The 20247-nt window shown below is 41.0% G+C and overlaps 1 protein-coding gene across 1 annotated transcript in view; it reads right to left on the bottom strand.

Moving 5' to 3' along the window:
• The window catches only part of HECW1 (HECT, C2 and WW domain containing E3 ubiquitin protein ligase 1), a 174457-nt gene that overhangs the window by 23498 nt on the left and 130712 nt on the right, over nt 1-20247 (bottom strand). The window contains exons 17-21 of the mRNA XM_086467608.1: nt 19633-19716; nt 18469-18578; nt 16164-16284; nt 14633-14746; nt 11635-11787 (exon numbers count right to left, since the gene is read on the bottom strand). Of these exons, the coding sequence (XP_086323734.1) occupies nt 11635-11787; nt 14633-14746; nt 16164-16284; nt 18469-18578; nt 19633-19716 (582 nt within the window). The remainder of the gene's footprint in view (nt 1-11634; nt 11788-14632; nt 14747-16163; nt 16285-18468; nt 18579-19632; nt 19717-20247) is intronic.

Here is a 20247-nt window from a genome sequence, read left to right as displayed (position 1 = left end):
TCACTATGAAACCACAGAAAATTCTGTCAGGTAAGCTTCATTTTCAGTCCATTTTCCAAATTAAAACTGAAAGAAAACATTCAGGAGTGCTGACATGGAGCAACTGTGCAGATTTTCAGCCTGGAAACTGATGGATGTTAAATAGTTATAGTCTACAGGGATTTATCCCCGCAGCCCCTGCAAATGTTATTGGGACTTAATAGAGGATACATTCTACTCAGAGACAAGGCATTTTGTTCAGGCATCAAAAGATTCCATGAGTCCCTCTTTGATAATACTCTGTCTTCTTACTGTTCCTATAAAGCTTTGGAGATTTAATTATATTTTAAAGGAAATTTGTAACACTCATTTAAGAAAGCGTTAGCCTTTCTTAAGCAGCCCTGATTGTAAAGTGTATGGAAAGTGGAAGAGTCCAGCAGGCCTGCTTGCAGATTGTCTTAAAATACAAAGAGAGTGTTCAGAGATGTGTGAAATGTGTGCATCACCCAAGAACTGAAATTAAACAAGAAAAAGAGAAGTATGAAAACTGATTTTCAGAGAGAAACTGGTACAAACGAACTTCCATTAGGCTTCAAATCCTGAATTGGTGGCGATCACAAGAGCAAGCCTTCCTTTAGATATTTTTACTTCTGCTGAGCACCTGAGTTTCATATGATGAACGTGTTTATGTGAGTCAGCCTTTCAGTTTATTGCTAAATTGTGCATAAATTTTCTGCTGCAAAAGGCCAGTGCGATACTGACACTCCAGTAAGTGCTTGCCCTACTTTTTTTTTTTTTTTTTTTCTGGATCTATCTGCAAATGGAACACAACAGTTCTGTTTCTCAGAATTAAAAAGCAACCACATGAAAAAAAGCTATCGCTTACACATGATGGAGATGCGAACTATCCATGTCCTTCTAAATCTCTGGAGCTCATTTACCCTGAATTAGGAACTAAACCCTCAAACCATTCCTGAAGCTTTATTTACCAGTAACTGCACAACAATGACATAATGCAAATCTTACCGCTTCTTCATTTAACCTAATCAAATCCTTCAAGCCTCTTCCTTGTCTCTAACCTAGCTATGTTGCACGTTCATTCAAAATGCCTTTTCATCTTCCTTATACCCTGGCTATACCCACCATCAAGGAACTGTCAGGAAAGGGTAAAAGAATAATTGTCTTGCAGAGGAAAAAACCCCATGATTTTATCAGGAAAGCTGCAGGCCGTTCTGCTTGATCCAGAAAAATGAGGGGCAAAGATAATGTAGATAAGAGAAATTCACAGCATCCCCTCAGGTTTCTCTTCAACAATCTATCAAACAGCTGCTTTCGGGAGGACTCCTTAGTTCAAGCACATGGCAGCTCCAGGGAAATGCTCACACAGAGAAACAGCTATGGCTGCGTTCGCACAGTACTGCATCCAAGTTGCTAAGCCCCAGGCCAAGGTAGCTGCACTGGCTCCTTGCACACCAGCTGAACTGTGGCAGCAGTTATGACTGGGGATGCAGAACGAAGACACAGAGCTGGGCTCTGGGACTCTGCTGCGTGGAGTCATCGCAGGCACACCAGCCTCGGTGTCAGGGGTTGTCTGAGCACCAGAGACTCCAGGCACAGGAAAAGGAGTATCGGTTTCCAGTTCTGCCTTTAAACTAGTAAGGGGATTAATAAAGCAGACGGTCTCTCTCTAACAAGAAATCTGTGCCACGTGTCATTTTACCAATAACAAAGAAGTTCCATGAACATAGTGTTTTGGAGGAGGCGGAGGAGTGTGGCCGAGTGCTGGAGTGACCATCTCCACTTGCAGAGCTGTCAACCTCATGGACTATGGTACTGCCATGCAGGAGAAACCCTGGCAAAGCACGGCCGCACAAACATGGCTCACCTTCATCAGAAACCGGTCTGCTTGCAGCATTTAGCTTCTCTTGCTGGTACAATGGATAAAACACACTGGCCTGCAAAACTGTTGGCACACTCTCCTCCAATTCTGCCCAGGAACTACAGAGGAGATGCAGGCTCAGGTATGAACTACTGGCTAGAAGACCACAAACCTCTACATTTTGTGATTCCCAGATCCCAGACTGTATCTTTGACTGACAGATCTCAAAGCAGCCTACAGAGGAGATCGGTGCCAATATTTCATTTGGCAAATGAGAAAACTTAAGTACAAAAGTAAAATGACTTCTCTGGTGTTACTCAGAAAACAAGCGGTAGAGACAGCAACGGAATCAGAACCCTCGGAGTCCCAGCTCCATTTTAGTTGTTTAGTCTATTCGACATTTTTCACTTCCTTACCTTCTATAAAATGATACGTAATTTTGTGAATTGGCTCTAGCTTACGATCAGCTTCTTATGGACTTACTGACTCAGTCTGATGCATATGGGTTGTTTTTTTAAACCAGCAAAAGAGCATTTTCATCAAGAGGTTTTGATTTCTCAGGCAAACCTTTCGGAAAAGCTGCTGGTGGTGGGACACTTTATAAACCTATAAAGTTTTTTACATAGCATGATTTATGTTTGCTTTCCACCGCTTTACCATGTGTTGAAACAAACTAGTCAAGCTACAGGGGAAAATCTGTAGATTTAGTCACCTGCCAGACAAGAGGGCCATGAAAGCACAAGCCAAATGACTGCACATTTTCCTTGACTGGCTAACTGAACACTGAAGCCACAAAAACTGATTTATTCTCAGTCAAAGGAGGCACGTCCTTTCCAGCCTGTCTGGGGTATATAAGCGTGAGGGAGACTGCTCATCATAAACTCACTGGTCAGCACCCAGGATTGTTTACAGCACATGATGAAGCACGATGCAGATATCCTGGAGCCACCTGCAAACAGGTCATCTGCAGCGCAGAGCCACGTGGGCTTACCCCGCCCGGTCCAGAAGCCGTACACGTGAGGTTGCACTGTGCTGCAATTCAGCTAACGATCCCTGCCTCTCGGGATGAGGTTCCTCAGCTGAGTAAACTGAGAAATCTGTGTGCTAAAATTCAGATGTGCTATTCATTGTTTGACAGTCTCTTTTAGGTCTTGGTTTGCAAATCATTGAACACCTTCAACTTTTGTTAATACCACTGCAAACTCTCTGATCCTCTCTTGGGAGTGTGCAGAACGCAGCAGACTGGACCCTTGAATTGCTGTTCTGAAGTCCAAGAAAATTTTTGACTTGATGAATTTTTTCCTTTATGAATCTTTCCAATCCATTTAAATAATTTCAGTTTCTAGTCTGTCTTTTTCAGAATACAAGCCATAAATTACAATCTAAAAAGCTTCCTTCAATCAGACACAAGATATTAGATCTACAGTTCTGTATTCTTGTTATTAAATACATTTTTTTTCATAGAGGGCAGACAGGTCAAGATTTTTCTCATCCTCCATAACTGTATTGAGATTTTGAAAAAAATATTCCTGCCCCAAGTTGGGCCAAACTGACAAATTTGGCATTGCCTTTCTCCCTTTAAATACATTCAGATCGGATCAATTTAAGTCTTTAATCTTCCCTTTTCCTGCATTTTAATGTAACGCTAAGGTAATGTACTGAAAAGAATAATTTTCAATGCACAAATGAAACTTGTAAATTTCAAAATATCCCAGGGAGAGACCTACAAGAAGAGAAACACCTTTTCTACTCAAAAATACCCAACATTAATTTGGGTGATTTACTGAAAACAATTCTGCTCTGTAAGCAGCCTGTCTTTTGCTGTATGAATTGTGTTTACTAATAAAAAAGGTTATAGCTTGGGAATTTCTGCACCTGCTCTAATTGACTTTACCTTACCAAAGTCTGAATAAAATGTAGTTAGAAGTAAGGAGGGGCAAAGATAATGAGCAATACTTCATAGTGACAGCTCAGCCTGGCCTTTCCAGCACGGCTGGAACAAGAGACATGAGGACATTCATCACTCCCTGGGAGATTTTTGACACTACAAATAAACACACAATCGCTGCCCACCCTGATGTTTCCCTGCAGGCCCACACGCTGACGGACAGTGTGGATTTTGCCCTTTTCTCCTCTACCATATGCGAGGTGGAGACACTACAGAGATTTTCATGTGAAACCTCCCATCTCCGGGCAAATTTAATCTGCAATGTTGCAAAAGACTAAATGGCCTTAAGCAAGGGGGAAAAAACCCATAAAGATGACTTTTGTAAAAACACAACGAAACAGAACACCCGCCTTTCCCTCAAACCAAACTCTAATTATGGAAGCAGTGCTAGACACTATGAGGTTCAGAGAAGAGAAAAGGAGGAGAGACTTTGAGAGACACTTCTTCTTTCAGCCCATGTGACATCGTCATTCAGACCATCAAAAGAACTTGGAAAAAAATCCTCCAGTAAGAGACAGAAAGTCAAGAATAAGGTAAATATAAAGTAGAACATTTTTGAAAAAAATGGTTTCTGTAGAAGCTCAGTTAGGGAAAATTTTTTCTTCTCCTTCAGTTTGGTTTGCCTTTAATCTTCCAATTCCTCCTAACCCTTAATAAATAATTAATCAGCTGTTGAGGCAGGCTCTATGCGATACAGTCATACATCAAACTTAATAGGAAAATCAAAGTTTACTTAAGTACAGAAGGCATTGAGAGAGATCACAGTACAGCAGCAAGAAAGCATTTCAGTAACATACTCTTTTCAGTATGTGAAAAGGACTTATAAAATTATTTCAGCTGCGTATTTATTTTAATATCATTCTTTACCAGAAGATTTACAATAGTGCTTGAAAATCTCCTGCAAACATAATTTATTTAAAATAAGATATTGCTAGTAATTAAAATTTATAGTGTAATGTAACATGAAATACTTTTTTTTTCCACAGTGCCTTTCACCTGAGAATTTCAAAGCACTTCATAGCATTAGTGTACATCAAATGGATTTCAGGTTAGCTACATACTAGGAAATTCTTCAGATGGAAACTGAGGCAAAGAGGTAATCATCTAATTTCAAATACAACTGGATGTGGCCAGATGCCCCACTCGGGGGTGCCATATCTGATCTGATTTTTAAAAGGATAATTTCCCAGCATTTAGTACAAACAGGCCCCTTCAAAATGGCTGCAAAATTGGTCTTCTAAAATAATTTCTCCCCAAACGCTGACCCACACAACTGACCCATTTGAGCCTAAAACAAAACTCAGTGTTTCTAACTGTCTTAATAAAAAACAGGTATTGGTCCATATATAGGTTGCCTGTCACAACCATTAAAAAATTAGAGAGATAAATGAGTAATTCAGGCCACATATTCCCCACAGCTACTTCCAGTCAGTAGAGAGGAGTAATGGCTGTTTGCAGACCTCCCGCTCAGATGCTGTGACTCCCTTTCTCCCTTGTTTCTATAAAGAGCCATGGAATGGCCTTAAATCCATCCTATGAGCTGGTCAGCATCTGAACACAACCCATTAGGTCATGAGGCAATTTGTCACTTTCTTTAAAAACACTTTAATTGACAGGAGTCATTCTCTGTACAGCAGGATTAATGGAGCTTTGTTTCCCATAGATCCATCTCCGATAGCCCTACATTACCACACTGCAACAGCTCTGGTTCCTCCTACACATCTCTGCTAGCACTTCCCACACTTTGGACTATCTCCAGTTTCTCCCTTCTGCCTCCCCTGAGCCTTCACAGCTCTCCCTCACATCCTCAAGCTACCGAGCAAGGTGATATAGCTGGTTTGCAGCCTGTGCCTGCAATGGACCCGTCAGCTCGCTCGTGCTAACTGGCCAGTTGAGAGGCCAAACAGAACACGTAACTGTTGAGCTCACCAGCCCACCCTCACCGAGGTGCTCATCTGCATTCCTATCCTTTACCCAGCTACAAGTTTTGCAAAGCTTTTAGGAAATGAGTATCTTTGAGACATTTACCTTCCTGTCAGATAGGTCTTCAACTGATTAGGAAACTGTCGGCCAGGCAGGGCAATTGCACAAGGCACAACTCCTAAGGAAATCTGGTTAAAAAACCAACCAAGCTCTCTAAGGAGAAAAGACAGCTGAGGCTGCAACATTCTTGGAAACAAAAAATGGGAAAAACACCACTCTGCATTCTTTGGCATGCTTGAGATGGATAGTGATGGCTATGCGGTTTCTCATTTACACGAAATAAATAAAAGGGAAGGACAGAGTTTGGCTGGGGGTATACCCACGCAGCACTGCGCAGGCAAAGGGAGCTTGCTCTACCCGTGTGCCAAGCTTGCCAGAGCACGTAAAAGCAATCGAGGCAGTGCCAAGCCTGAAGTAAACAGCCCTGATGGGAGGCAGCATATATTTTCTTAGCTCAATGTTTCAGTAACCACGTCAGTTGGCTTGGAGCACAGGGAAAATATGTTTGTGTCTGCATGGAGAGTGGGTGCAACAGGCTTGCATCTGTCTGCAGACTACGATGTAGAAATACATGCAAGTTTTCTGTCTGACACTTTAGCAGTATGGACTAGAATACAAGGGGGGCTGGAGGGCAGAAGGAAAGGTTAACTAAGGCAACTGAACGAAGAAACTCGTGCCCCAAAGCAGTTCTAAATGAGTATTAAGGTAATGGAGTTAATTAGGACATCACAGCCACGAAAATCCACAGCTTCTGCGGACCTGGACCACTGGGTCTGACTATACCATCATCTTTGTGATCTTCAGTAGGGTTCTAAACAAAACCATTTTACTCACAAGTCTTCAACTTTCTAATAAGGTTCTGCTAAATAAATGCATTAGATTTCATTTAAAGAAAAACAAACAAAACACAACAGGACTTTTCTGAGACGGATACAGGGTGCTAAATACGATTAGCAAGCTGTAAATACCTCTAAGATAACTGTCACTGGGGTACTGCTCTTTGGCTGCATAAATGTCAGAGCAAGGTCTGCAAACGCCTAATTGTTAAAAAGAACACGCTGTCATTAATTCGCTGTGAAAACACAGAAAAAGATGTTTCAAGTTAGCATCCCTCAGATCTCCAAATGAATGTCTGTGAATGATTTTATCTGTCTAAGCCATCTGGTCTCCTATGCAGCGACTGGGCTTCTTTTCACATTTCTTCTGCGGTTATACATTTACAAACACGCAACAAACTAAAAATTCAAAAGTAGATGATGTGAAATGGATTGCCAGGGCGAGTCAGAAAAAAGACCAGGCAAGTGATCTGGGGACAAGAAGTCCGGTGCAGATGGCCGTGCCACGAGTACTGTCTCTCGAAGGAAGGTGCATTACATTACCTTACAGGATTACTCCTGGGGGCAGGACTGCTGTGAAGGAAAACTCTGGCCCACTCAAGACATGAAAAAGAGAGCCTTGATTTCCACCTGACAGCAGACTGGGAACTGAAAAGACAACGGTACTTTTGTCGTCACTGTCAGAGAATCAGTACTCACAGCAGGGAGGGCAAGTTAATGAGAAAACACTGAGAATTGCTTTATTCTAAGAAGTAGAACTTCTTATGTGACATTAGGATGACAGCCAAATCATAACATCTGAAATCAGTAGCCACATGAACAATGAAACAGCACAGAGATAATTCTCTTTGGGTTTGGTGAAAATGACACAGGAATCATCACAGAAACAAACACTGAGTCTACCATTTTGCTTAGAGCTGAGTAGAGAAATACTATGGAAAATGAGACAAAATACAGACCTAAGGAAAGCCACAGTGAATCACAGCACAATTAGACAAATCATTTTGTCACAGACTGAGTGACATGCCGTGAAAAGATGCCAGCAACTTCCTAGACCTCTTGAAAATGCACCATGAAGACAACAGGGACATTAACCAGTGACCACTACGAAGATTTGAGACTATGCAAATTCTAGAACTAGATACTTTGTTCCTGCAACTCAGAAACACATTTCCTCCATCTATTATATGTCAGGATTTTTTTCTTTTCCTCAGGATTGATTTACCCATCCAACCTGGTATTATTTACTTATTTTTGGTGAAAAGTGAACTAAAATTATCAATCAAACCTTAGTCTTTCAAATCAGAAACAGAAACCTTTTTCACCCCAGTGAAAAAGTATCTTTGTATACCCTCTAATATCGGGCATCCTGGACGCCAGTGCTTCAGTGCTGCAGGGAACTGAAAGACAGTCTTAAAATCTTTCAAAATCTTTCAAAAGGACTGTTAGCTGGGAGGAAAGAGAAAAGCTAATGTGGCAAGATATGCAGTCATTTGTGTGTATGTTAGAAGTTGTCATTATGGAGCTGTATGTAACATTACACATTTAACTTTGCATGAGGTTGCAATAGAAACATGTAATATTCCTCACTAGTCTGTCTCCCAGCACACTGAGCAAAACTTGAAAAGGATTCTTCAGTGACTCACCCCGTTTCAGTTGCCCAAAACACCTGACCAAGGGCAAAGACAACATGATTATTTCTGGGATAAACCATATTATTTTCACTGAAATAAGATATAGCAGCTGCCACCACATTTTGCCCACTTATTTGGAGAAGGGCAAACTGCCTCAAGTGGGGGTGTAAACAATATCTTAGAAGATGTTTTCAAATATCCAGGCGGAGACCTACACATGTTATCTAGATCAGGCAGAATGGCTCATTACTGGCAGCTCTTCTGGCTATGAGCTTCAGCTACATCCTGTAGCCTGCAGATAAAAATGTGTATCATCAAACTTCTTAGGTCTAGAGAGATAGAACTGTGTCCTTTCAGATACAGGGGGATTTGAAATCTCTTTTTTTAAGTTTGAAAATGTGTGATATCTTGTATTTTGTGTGTTCAGCAGGCACATATGTTAACTGAAGGAAAAAAATCTTATTCAATGGAAGCTTGCAGGAAAGGTGTTAAGTCTCAGTTTCTCCATAAATGAGAAATATTTTCCAGTCATTATGTCTCTTTCTTAACTTGGCATACATACAACTACTCTGTGCTTTGATGTGCTCATTTTGGACTCAGAACGCTGTTTGTACAAAGAGCAAGGCATGAAATAAGCCATTAACAGGGGCAGAACTGTAACTTTTAGGCCGGGGAAAAAGAGAGCAGTGTGTTTCTCAATTCTGCCAATATGAACAAAACTTCAGCTCTTTGCATTTTGTTGTGTTTATCTCAAACTCACCACTGTTCACTTAAGGAAGGAAAAATGTAAAATAATTTTGAGGGAATTTTTTTGCTAGCCCTGTTTCTTAATATAGCTGTTTCTGGATAGGTCTTGCAGAATTACTGTACAGACAAATACGTCAAGGGAAAGATTCCACATGAATGATAAGCCCCATAGCACCAAAAGCCATACAGTTCAAGAAATCTGCAAATCTAAACCAATTGTGGTTGTGTGGTTTTCATGACTGACATCAAACTTCAAGCTTTGAAAAGACTATGAATATTAATTATCTGTGACCCTGGGACTCTCAATACTGACTCATCCATCTACGTTAACTGATGTCTCATAACAGATTTGGGAACAGGAAAATAATCTTTATTTCTTGCATGTTAGAGGGAGGAGGCTCTGTTGAAATCATATCAGAAGTTTTAGCACTGACTTTGATGAGAAAAGTTGGAGAAAGACTGAGAACTTCAGAAAGCCCCATTCCTCATGAACAAATGACAAGCAAGTTAGAACAGTGCCCTCAAAGAAGTCAGCCTGTAAAGCCTTTATGGGAGAATCGTACGTTTTGAGTTTTCAAACACTTGGTCCAAATTCTACCTTAGGTGGCTGCACACTTCTGAATATAGTACTTTAAGGTTACACATAAATAGTTGAGATCAGTCAACATAGATAAAAACCATTTAGAATGTCCAGATATTTAACAAGCCAATCATGAAACCTACCAGGCTAATTACAAACTGCTGGTCTCAGCCAGTTATTTCCACAACAGGATCAAGAAGTATTACCAAGCGCTTACTGGATTGCTTATCTTTCCCTTGGGTTCTGCAGTCTTGCCCTATTTACACTACTTTATGTACAAACCTCTTTGTTCATAGCATTTATTTCCTTCTGCAGGCCCAGGGACTTCATTTCTTTTTCCTGAAAAAAAAAACCCAAATGCCCAAAGCCCAAATAACATCCTCTGTACAAGAAGCCTGTACAGTTAAATGCTAACTGCTATAGAAAATTATATTAGATGTCTTTCTCCTTTTCTGTATACCCAGGATAACTATAAAAATCTGCCTCTTCCATGCTGAAATCTCTCAATGAACATAAGAACAAAATGATGGGATCAAACAAAGTACATAACTTTTTGCAGGAAAATTTATCACTTAAGAAAACTGCAGTTGAACTCTTCACAACAACATTTATAACAGGTGAGTCAGGGCCTATTTCAAATACTACTGAGGTAACGCAGCAACATCATTTCCAGAGGGAGGCCTGCGTCCAGTTCACCCACAGCGTGGGCAGATCGATCTTGGGTTTGCACCTGCCTACGTGGCCCTGTGCCCTGAAATCAAAATGTGTCTTCATAAATACAGCCTCCTAAATCAAAAGTTCATCCGAGCTGTCTGTTAAGCTAAACAGACTGTTTTTCTTCTTGAAAACTAGGAAGCCACTGCGTAATGTCTAACGAACAGGATTGCAGTGGGAGATGGACAAGACAAGCTGCCCTCTTCCTGCTAATGTCAGCAAAGAAATAGTATAACGCAAGGATCATTGTTAGCATAACGCTCCACTGCTGGAAGCGATAAAACAAAAAAAACCCCAAAACATTCAGAGACCATGCTAGTACCAGCAACATCCTTTTTTTTTTTTTCCCCACTGCAACCTTAATAGAGGTGATGGTACAACCATTTTGTTGTTCTTGATCTCCTGCCCACTGTAAGCCAAAGCAAAGGAGCACCTGTTTACAAGAATAGAGGGGCACGTACTACTTGCAACTTAAAAGGAGCTTGAACTGCCTTCGATTTTAAAAAAGGATCTCTGAGAGGAGCCAGTAAGATTGCTTAGACAAAGAAAAACATCATAGGAACAAACCCATGTGGCATTATTTCTTTGACACAATGAAATCCCACAAGGGATCAAGTGATGCCCAGGGCTGGCAGCCCATGCTTCACTGAACCACATCTGAAACTATCAAAAGGAAAACAACTCCCAGAGATGGACAGATCTGGAGGCAGAGAGAAAAACGAGGAGATCACAATATGCATTCAGAATTTTTGCTAAAGAAACAACATCAACAATTTGTCTGTTTGCACACATGCTTGGTAAGGTGAAGTACCTGCTCGCTCTGCTGGCCTGGCCACACACTAGCAGGGACACTCTGTCAGGGGAGAAAAGGGAAATCGCTTTCATGGGGCCTTTTTTAAGGCCTGTAGCAGGTACAGAGCAGCAATGTGGCTCTTGGAGAACACTGTGTAGCTTCCAAGCACAAGACTGCTTGATGTACAGAAAAACCACACTTGCTATTCTTAGAAAGCGACCAAGGAGAGGAGGCCTGGATTAATCAGAGCTCTTCTCCCTGTCCTTTTCACATTCCCATGGAAGTACACAAACATCAAGTCCCAAGTGACACTAGCAGGACATTTTAATCATAGTACCTCATCAAAACTCCTTTTTCAGAGCCTGCTGTGTATTTACACTTACTCCCTCTCTTCCTTCTCCCAGCCTACTTCCCACTTCTTCCCAGCAGAAACACTGACATTTGTATGTAGTTTAGTCTAAACTGGCAGCTTTTGTGTTTTGCGTTTCCGTTTCTGTATTGCTCTAAAAGGATCATTCAATTCTGCATAAAATGTTCTTACCATTCTAGGTGATTTTCAACAAAGGCAGACATGGGGCTGATCTGTACAGTGTATGTGTCGTTGGCTGAATACTCAAACAGCCCATAATAGGGATTGAAGAGCTCCTGAGACAGAAGGAAGAAGAATTCTCGGGATGGGCCACTGTAGTCCAACCTGGAAAGGAAAAGGTAAAAAAGATAAAATGAGGTTCATTCCCATTTGAGTGAATTTCCTGGGTTTTGCCTACATTGGCTGCTGTCTAACACCTACCCCTGTGAGGCCAAGTGTTTTTAACATGCCGCATCTCTCCTCTCAAAACTTGCTTCTGAGGCCTGAACAAGTCATGATGCTGAAACCTCACCAGCATACAGGTTTATCTGGGAGGAACCACAGCTTGGACACATCCCTTCACTAGTTTGTTTTTTCTTCCTCTGTTCCAAAGGCTTACTAAAATAGAGGTACAAAGCTCAGCCTTGCCTTAACTGGCTGGCTAGCAGAGGGCTAGCTTTTTGGTGAGTGGGTCTGAACTCCCTGTGAACACCTGGGCTCACAGACTAGGCAGCCCAGGCTGAAGTAGAAATAGCTCTTACTCTCCTACACAAGGATACAATCTAGCCCCAAGGATGCTTTCTTAGCTATAGGCATAACCTAGAGGTCAATGCCGAACAAGACCAAGTCCTAACAGAGCTGTGTCTCTGAAGATAGAACAGTGATTCCTCAGTTCTTCCATCCAAGCTTTTCTACTTTTCTGATACTTTCAAACACATGTGGTACACCTTAAGCTGTGCTTTGCTGTCGTATGATTTTGCTCTGCAGAGTGTCTCTTTTTTTCCTTGTTTTTTAAACTCAACTCTTAAATCAAGCTGTTTCCAATTAACTTGAACACCCCCCCCCCCCCCCCCCCAAAATACCTGCATGAATGCATTAAACCCAAGTGGATGGATTCATTAAAAAAAAGATTGTCCTCTAATAGCGGTAGGTAGGTTTTTCAATCTAAAATAAATGTAGCAATATGAACAAGTGATTTGTAGCCATATGTCACACGTGCCAAAAGATTTTCTGGGCTGGGCACTCTCTCTGCTACTTAACAAATGCAAAATAAGTGGAAAACTCTGCAGCTGAATCAGAATGCTCTGCATTATGTTTGAAGCTATAGAAGCATAACACAAGGGGTTGAATGATTAATTTGTGCAACTAGAAAGATGATAAAGGGCAGGCTGGCCCATCCTTCTCTGGTTTACATCTGGAGATTCAGTACTTTTCTCTTTGAGCCACTTTAGCTCTAGGATCATGCGGTGAGACTAAAGCCACAACAGAAAAGGAGATGGTAGTAAGCCCACATGAACCACTACTGCTAACCACGTCACAGATTCGGTTCAACAGACACTAAAATACTGGGCTAAGCCTGATGATAGCTTGAGTAAAGGGCTACAAACAACACCTGTCTATACTCAAAAACCTCAAAGGACAGACTAGGTACTGCATTTCTGGGCAACACATTAACTCATCATAAAGCCTTCATAGTTCATTTTCAATGTCATTGTAGCTTTGAAACATGTGGGATGCTGTGCCCAGACAGCATCACATGGCCATACAGCTTCAGCTCTTCAGCAGGGACTTGGTATCTTGGAGTCCCTCCAGCAGAACCTTTATTAGCATTAAACAGCAGAAACCCTGGGGGAATGTATCTTCAGATGTAAATCAATCAGTGAGGATGGAATGAATTTGCAAATCAAATTGGTTTATAATTTCTCCTGAGGATACCATGCCACACAGAGTAAAAGCTATTAGAGATGTGGGGAAAACAACATGACTTTGGCCACTGTTAGCATACTAGAACGCTATTCCAAAAATGCAAACTGAGGTATGCTGCACGTTTATGCTTTACTTGCAAGCCAGAGGTAAAAACAGCTGTGGAAGACAACCTCTGTTAAATAATACTGAATCCATGGAGTATAAAAAGTAAAAGTGAAGAAAACCCCTGATACTGAGGTCACTGCGTGACTCTGAGATTGGTGACTTCTGTTTTCCACTGGACCTAATGTGTCCCCCAACAAACTCAGCTCGGCAGAAGCTCTTCACTTGATATGTCACCTCCGAGCTGATAGTGTCATCCGTTACTAGACATGCTGAGAGCTGCCCCAGAGCCTTACTGTTCTGGTACCTTTGGAACTGAAATCCTATCTGTGTGGTGGTGGTTTTTTTAAAAAGAAACTTTATATGCTAAGCTATTGAAATGTGATTTCAAGCCTTTGTTATATGGAACACTGGAAATATGCACAATAGTCTTTCCACTATAAAAGCACACGGATTAAGCCTCTATTACAATACAGCTCTTGAGGTGAGCCAGGGTGGCTTTGAAAGGTTCTGTTTAGACTTGGAAACAAAAGTCAGGGGCTGGCTTTAATCATACAAGAACGGCTCACGGATTTGTAAGGCTGGCAGAAAGTCTCCTGAGAAAAGGCCTTCTCAAGAGACTTCTATTAATTTCAGCTTCCAACCGGGTGAATTAAACTGTAAGGACTGAACAGCATTCATGTTTCTCACTTCAGCCAGAAACAAGAAGTCCACATATGGATAACAAATGATCATTAGATGGCATGCAAAGCAAAAATTTTTGAAGCAAAACCAGATCCATTTCGAAGAGTTAAGAGTAACAAAAGGGATAAAAGGTCTGGTCTCTAATTATAGCCCTGAGACTGATTCAGTGCGTAAACATGGGCCTGTAGTTCAGTTTTGCCTTCCAGCCAGTCAAAATACCTATAGCAATGAGATGACGTTAGATTTAACCACTTAAATTGTCACTTTGAGACATCTAGATGGAAGGTGCTACAGGAAAATGCAGCATTATTACTACTGTTGTTTTTAACAAATGTTTGAGCCGATTAAGGTGAATCACTTACTCAGAGGTAAAACAAAACCAAAGAAACATTACATAACAAGAAAGGCTCAGTCTTGGTCAACTCTGTTTTGCCCGTAACAGCTACTTCAAAACTGATAGCACTTAGTGGTTCCCTACCCTTCCTCGCCAACAAACGTGACGTAGAGTTTGTTCCGCTGGAGCTCCTTGCGTGAATATGCCATTACCTGGTTGAAGGTGCCTTCCAGCAAGTGGTCACGTCGTATAATTAACCTGCAAAGGGAGGCAGAAATAGAGATCTAACAATTGAGTCTTGTGTGAGCCTGTGAAGGTAAACAAGAGCTGGTCAAGAGAGACATTCATCCTCAGAGACCTTAATGAAGATGCATCCACTGGTGCATGTGCTCCTTGACCATTATGGGTTTTCAGGGTTTTCAGTGAGTTGCTTCATCAGGCTTTTCTATTCACCTCAAAGGTGAATTTCTTCACAATGCTGTGACTAGGTTCAAAATGTTGCTCTACTGCTAAGATTCTCATAACACCCTCTATGTACCAATTTGTGTGGTAGAGGGGGCTGTGAGTTTCCTGTGTATATGAGGTCACAGCTTTCTGGGATTGGCCCTAGGCTCTTCCTGGATTTAATCCAGTGAATGTCCATGGAATTACTGCTTCTGTAGCAGGGTAAGCAAGGGGAGTATCAGCCTCTGTTTATACAACACACTTCTCACTCCCCTGCCAACCTCTAAAACAACTTAATGAATAATACATTTAAACACCAACTGTGCAAGAAACCTTTCTTGTTCATATGTTCATGAACATTTTAAGTCAGACCTTCTAAAATGTATTTTGTGTCTGCCTTGAACCCACTTAGCAGCACACCAAAAGGGATAACCAACAGCTAGGACTCCCCAGCTCTGTAAGAATATTTTGATGATGACATTTGCCTGGAATAAATTGCTTGGTTTCATACTTTTTTTTTTTTTTCCACAACAGATGTGATTTGGTAGGAAGCCAACCTGATGCATAAATTCAACCAGATGCCCAGGAAATACCTTAGAAACATACAGTCCTTTGGCCAAGTTGGGTAACTAGATTGCACACAAGTAGGTACAGACTCAAAAGCCAACTAACAAGATGTCTGGAAAGCAAACACCCCAACCAAGTGTCAGAGACCCTCCAAACACATGGAGATGCAGAAATCTCTCTAGTCCAAAATCCAGGAGCGCTACCAAGACAAAGAACTACTGAAAGTTAAATCTGCATGTACAGACTGACTTCTGTAGTGTCATACTCTGGTCCTGAGTTACACTGATGTGTAGATCCAAAGGAATTGGAGTCACTCCATTATTATGATGACGTAGCCGTTAATAATCTCTGGACGTTTGCCTGAAGGGATGACTTTCCTACTAGCAAATTACAGGTAGGAATATCAACATCCCTGTTAAATAGGTAGGGAATGGGAGTGTAAGAGAATACGAATCTGTAAGAAAAAAAACTTCCACACAAAAGCCTGTTGAAGGTCACTCTTTTGCATGATATACTAAGATCTTACCTTGCCCTGACGGTTCATGCACAAAATGTCATCTTTGATGTGTTTCCCACTCCCTATCAGTGTCTTCATTCATTGATAATGATAAAAGACAAAGCTACACCATGTTAGACTATTTGAGAAACTTGTCATAATACTCACTTAATTTTACCCGGACCTTGTCCATACCCTTTGGCTTCAAGTTTTCGATAGAAATTGCGCAGCTTGGCTTCAAAGTCCCTCCTGTATGGAGAAGGTGCTCTTGCACTTGCTCGCTGCAGTCCTGGCAGGAAAATGAACAGCATTCTAAAGTGTAAGGGGATTTACATTTTCCAAATCATGCAGCTGATGCTTGCAGATAGAACTGGCTAACCAACACGTTAGGAACTTTTCACAGGTATACAGTACACTCAGTATTATTTTGTTCTACCTGGCATTAATGGAACTCTAAGTTCCTGTAACTGAGTGACTGGAATGACTTCCCAGAGCTGTATCTTCTTCACTAAAAGAATTGTTAAGTTCGCTTTGTGTGTGCCTTCGTGTTGCCTCAGCCTTTAACTGTGATTGATCTGAATGGAAATTCATGGATCAGAAAGGCATGAGAAAGACCAACACGCATAACTCCCACTCACGGTCATTGGTATTTAGGCTTTCTTTCCCTTTTGCACTTCTAAGAGATCTCTCTCCTCTGCATTGTATAGGAGATCTCCTTACTCGGCAGAATTAAACCTCTGGAGCTCAAAGCAATGCTTCTCACTGGAGCCTAGCACCCTAGCCAAGCTGGGAATCCAGTTTCCCTGTGTTAATCTGACTGTATATTAAACACTTCCAGCTATCAACACAAAACCCCTTTGTGGCATAAAGAAGGATTTCTGTCAGCAAGAAATGCTACATTTTCCTATTATGATTCACACATACAGCAAATTTTTAGCAATTTGGGACCTGCTTTGTTTTAAGTCTGCATTCTCGAAGTAGCTAATTAATCCTTCTGTATAAGCAAGTGCCGTGCCATAAAAGGTCGAAGAATGGATCCATGAAATCCCATTTCCTTATCTCATTACAGAAAACAATAAAAACAAGCCCTTTTATGAGAAATCTGGCAGGAAATCCTCCACAGGAAGGAAATTTTTTTTTTTTTTCACAGTTAGTGGGAGCACAAAGTACCATGGTTGCCAGGAGGGAAGGACATCAGTAATTGTCTCTGCTGGTGAAAGAGAAAGGCATATTTACATGCAGTGCAAAGAGAATCCCTTGCAACACTTTTCTTCTGTTAGACTTTTTTCCCCCAGGACATAAGAGAGTGGGTGTTCTCATGGGCTATGTAACCAGTGGCAGAAATAAGCAAGCAGACAGTACATTGCTGGAAATTAATTATTTGCCCTTCTCGTGTTTTCACAAGACAGGTAAAGACCAGTGCAAGTCTTTTAATGTTCTCCTAAGTCACATTTTCACCAAATACTTAGATTTTTATCTTGCAGGAGACTTGTTTATGACCTGTTCTGATGTAGAGGAGGGGAACTCTATTAACAATGGTGTTAAAACTCATTACTGAAAACAGGACATTCTGACAAAACACTGTCCCCTCCTAGAGCAAAGGTTCAGCATTTAACTTCTTCACATCAAAAAACCTTCCAATTTTTGACAGTCACCTCCAAGATCTGAATGTCTCTTGTCCACTAATTTTGTTTGAAACCAGATCATTTAAATGAATGTTTAAAAAGCTCAGCCAAAAATGGATTTCTTCAGATCACTTTTCTGTTGATTCTCTCAAAATGGCCACTGGACACAGCCGTGCAGCGAGACTGTGGTGGGGGTTGTATATCTTGGCAAAAGGGAGACATTAGCTCCTCAAATTTCTATAGCATAAACAATAACTACGGAGACATACCACAGCTGGAAATAACCTTCTCAGACAGCATGTCTTTCTGGAAAATATGTTTCCTGTCAAACCTAAGTTAATGGGCTCCACACGGGAGGTCAGACTAGATGATCAAGATGATCCCCTCAGGTCTTAAAACAGATGAGTCTTGGGAAGAAGAAAAGTCTTTGGAACAGCAAGTGGAGAAGACTGAACTTTACAGGAGTACTGAAAGTATTGCAATACACCTTTGATTTGCAAGCTCTTTGCTCCTGTCACATAACATGAATGTGCTTCTATGTCACTGAGTTATGTTAGGAGTGTACCATTCTTTTATCCTAACCCTTTCCAACTATAGAAAAAGCAGGACAATATCTTCTTCCAATAGACAATTTCTGATCTCTGTGTTTCAGCTACTGTTAGAATTTCAACAGATACATAACAGCAATGGCAACTGACCCAGCAAAAAAAGCAGCTGGGGTCAGATTTGAAGTCAGCACTGGAATCAGCAGGCTGGCAGCTGATGCTTGCTCTGAATCTGCCCCTTCATATTTATCAGGAGAAATACCACAAATGCAAGATTTCACATTATTTTCCCCATCCCCTTACCTGGAGAATTTTGGGGTGATGAACAGGGTGAGCAGCGAGGAGAGAAACTGTAACCAGGATGGAAGGCAGCCTGCAGTGGTATGTAGGACATAATATCCTCTTCAAAAAGGCTGCATGGAAAAAGTGATAGTGAGAGACTTGCTTCACATTCATCACATGAAGGAATGTAATTATGCAGTACGGTGCAAGTCTTCTGTGGTCGTAAGTTTGGGTACATCTCTGAACTCAGGGATCATAAAATCCACAGGTTCCCCAAATCAGGCATGGTTACCAGTAACAAAGAAAGACAAAAATGATTTTTATTAGACATTTCATGCTAATCCAGGCGGTCAATCTACTGATAGTAAAGACCTGAGACTGTGCAGTAAATACGGACAACTTCAACACGTTAGCAGTGAGAAGCAAAGACACACACATCTGTCTCCCAGGCTGTTTTTCTTGAGTTGTACATTTTGATATAGCTCAGTTCTTTGACCATTTGGACGAAGCTGATGGGAATGAATTGTAAACCTCTTGCGTAAAGCAGTGCTATATAGCATACCAAAACCACCTGGATAACGCAACGTTTTCCATGTAAGACCAAGACAATCAAACAAGTCCTTATCTGTGCTGAACAAAAGTAGCTAGGACCTAAAGACCGAGCTCCATGGTCCCACTGAAAAATTGAAGCCTTACCTACATTACCCAAACAGTGCTCGCTGCACTGTACATCAAGGTTTCATTAGTGCGACATGGCCCTGCGTGTGTGGGCAGCACTGCTGCGATAAAACTAGCAATTTCACGAGCAGTTACATTATTTACTTGTACTGGGAAAGACAAGCTTTTTCCTCTTCTTTTAAAAAGAAGGAAACAAGAATTTTTCCATTAAAAGGAAACATTTTGACCTGGTTCTTTTTTATCTGCCACATGATGGCAACAGCTATATTGACTGAGCTGGCTGGGGATGGCATTTACTGCACTGATGGAGGCTGCCTTCCAGAAAGTAGGAGTTGACAGATATACTCTGGCTGAATTACTTTGGGTGACTATCAGCAGTGATGAATCCTATTCTAATTACAAATTTTAGAAGATTTAACAGAATCTTTTCCATTATGCTGTGAAAGAGCCAGCCAGCTTCTCTGGTACCATAAGTAATGACATTATGCTTTTGGCCAAATTGATTACCTCAGCAGAATTACTAAATCTGCATCACAGGACAACTTTTCAAGCCCATGTGTACCCTCTGTCCGAATGTAATGGATCTTCTCCCTGAAACATAAATGATATTATTAAGAAGGAAAAAAAAAAAGAAAACATGCCTTTATCAAGGCATGAACTATGCATAGAGTTGTTATTCCTTGGTATTTTGCCAGTTTTTGTTTCTTTCCTTACAAAAATGGCAAATGTCTTAACTGCCTGATGAATTTTCTAATCTCACTAACAAACTTGCAAAAAAAGAATCTATTTATATCACTCAGTTTCCTGATTCAAAAGCAAGAGACTTTATACCATATTTTAGAAGACAATAATTCTTAGTCTTCCAAGGTCATGTGTAGCGCTACAGCTGAGGTGACTGACAGACAGATTTTTTTGTTTAAGGCTACAACTAATATACCACCTTTCGTTCGTTAACAGAATTTCACACAATACCACTTCCTTTACCTCTGTCAGTTCTATCTGGCAAAAAACACTCTAACAAATACTTGATATTAATTGATCAGGCAGAGGTTATACGGTACACGTGTAAAATCATACATTTTGTTGTTTAAACAACTGCTAATAAGGAGTGGGAAACATAGG

Source organism: Leptosomus discolor, chromosome 7, assembly GCF_034619465.1.
Source record: "Leptosomus discolor isolate bLepDis1 chromosome 7, bLepDis1.hap2, whole genome shotgun sequence".
In the NCBI taxonomy this organism is placed as follows: Eukaryota; Metazoa; Chordata; class Aves; order Leptosomiformes; family Leptosomidae; genus Leptosomus; species Leptosomus discolor.
Note: the sequence above shows the minus strand (reverse complement) of the source record. Positions and strands in the feature narration are given on the sequence as shown.